The sequence below is a fragment of the Antrostomus carolinensis genome, unplaced genomic scaffold (assembly GCF_000700745.2).
Source record: "Antrostomus carolinensis isolate BGI_N321 unplaced genomic scaffold, ASM70074v2 scaffold36436, whole genome shotgun sequence".
NCBI classification, from domain to species: domain Eukaryota; kingdom Metazoa; phylum Chordata; class Aves; order Caprimulgiformes; family Caprimulgidae; genus Antrostomus; species Antrostomus carolinensis.
In genome coordinates this window covers 461-1,601 of record NW_010320410.1, presented here as the reverse complement: position 1 = coordinate 1,601, position 1,141 = coordinate 461, and the positions used below count along the sequence as shown (strand labels likewise).

The 1,141-nt window shown below is 62.8% G+C and overlaps 1 protein-coding gene across 1 annotated transcript in view; it reads right to left on the bottom strand.

Annotated features, from left to right (window-relative positions):
• Positions 1-9: 9 nt before the first annotated feature.
• The window catches only part of LOC104526209 (sphingosine kinase 1-like), a gene marked incomplete at its 3' end in the record, with an annotated part of 1,566 nt that continues 434 nt past the window's right edge, over positions 10-1,141 (bottom strand). The window contains exons 2-4 of the mRNA XM_010169593.2: positions 1,047-1,137; positions 674-789; positions 10-163 (exon numbers count right to left, since the gene is read on the bottom strand). Of these exons, the coding sequence (XP_010167895.2) occupies positions 10-163; positions 674-789; positions 1,047-1,137 (361 nt within the window). The remainder of the gene's footprint in view (positions 164-673; positions 790-1,046; positions 1,138-1,141) is intronic.

Below are 1,141 nucleotides of genomic sequence, written 5' to 3'. Positions count from 1 at the left end.
GATGTCCACGTCCGAGATGAAGCCCCAGCCAAAGCCCAGGAAGGAGAAGAGGCGTTTGCCCGAGGCCGTGCTCAGCGAGACCAGGTCCATCTGCGTGTGCAGCCCCTTGCACAGGATGAAGGTGCAGTTCATCAGCAGCTTCTTCTTGACGACGTGATCATTGCTACAAGGGATGGAGAGGGTAAGTTTGGGCTGGATCCAGTTTAGGACCTCTCCTGCTCTCCCAGCATCCATGTACAACCCCTGCCCCTGTGTCCTGGGTGGGACATAGCCCCCCTGGGTGGTGGTGTCCCTCAGGGACAGCTGCTGGGAGAGGTTTTGCTGGGGTTGGGAAGGATAAACCAGCTCCTGAAAGAGGGAACTGCACTGGGACTGCTGGGCCAGGTCAATCCTGGTCCCCTCGCCCTGCAGTGGGATCGGCTGTGCCCCAGCTTGAATCCTTTAGGGTAAAGCTTTGCCAGACTCGGAGCCTGGAGAGGAGAAAGGGCGTGGGGGGAGCTGGGGATGAAGGCACCCAGGTGGACACCCCTGTGCTGGGCACCCCAGCACCCTTCCCCTGGGCTGGAGCCATGCGCAGCCTGTTGCTCCCCTTATCCCCCCCACCTTGGTGCCAGCCCCTTGTGCCAGCTGCCGCGGTGCTGTGAGCGGGTCCCTCCACGGGCTGGGGGCTCACCCTGCGTAGTGGTTGATGGAGGCAGCCAGGGCATTCCCAGAGCCCCCTGGCAGGATGCACAGCGGCTTCTTCATGGTGTCCTCCCAGTCCGGCCGCTCCATCAGCCCATTCACCACCTGCAGGGATGGAGGGAGCTGGTGGCACCTGGGACTGGGCAAGGACCCCAGTTGGGGGGAGAAGAGCCTGTGGGGCCCTTGGCCAGGGCAGGACCAAGGCCATGGATGCCCCACTTTGCTCCAAGCTAGGTGCCATCGCTCTTTTACCATTCCCTGCCCACCTTCATGGCTCAAAGCTTGGCTCCTGCCCCAAGCACCCCTCTTCTCCCAGCCCTCAGCCCACCCTGGCCAGGGGGATGCCCCATGGTGCCCCTCACCTCATACAGCAGCCCGTCCCCTGCCATGACCACCAACGTGTCCCACTGCGACAGATCCTCATCCCGCACCTTCTCATGTGCATGGTGGGGTCTCT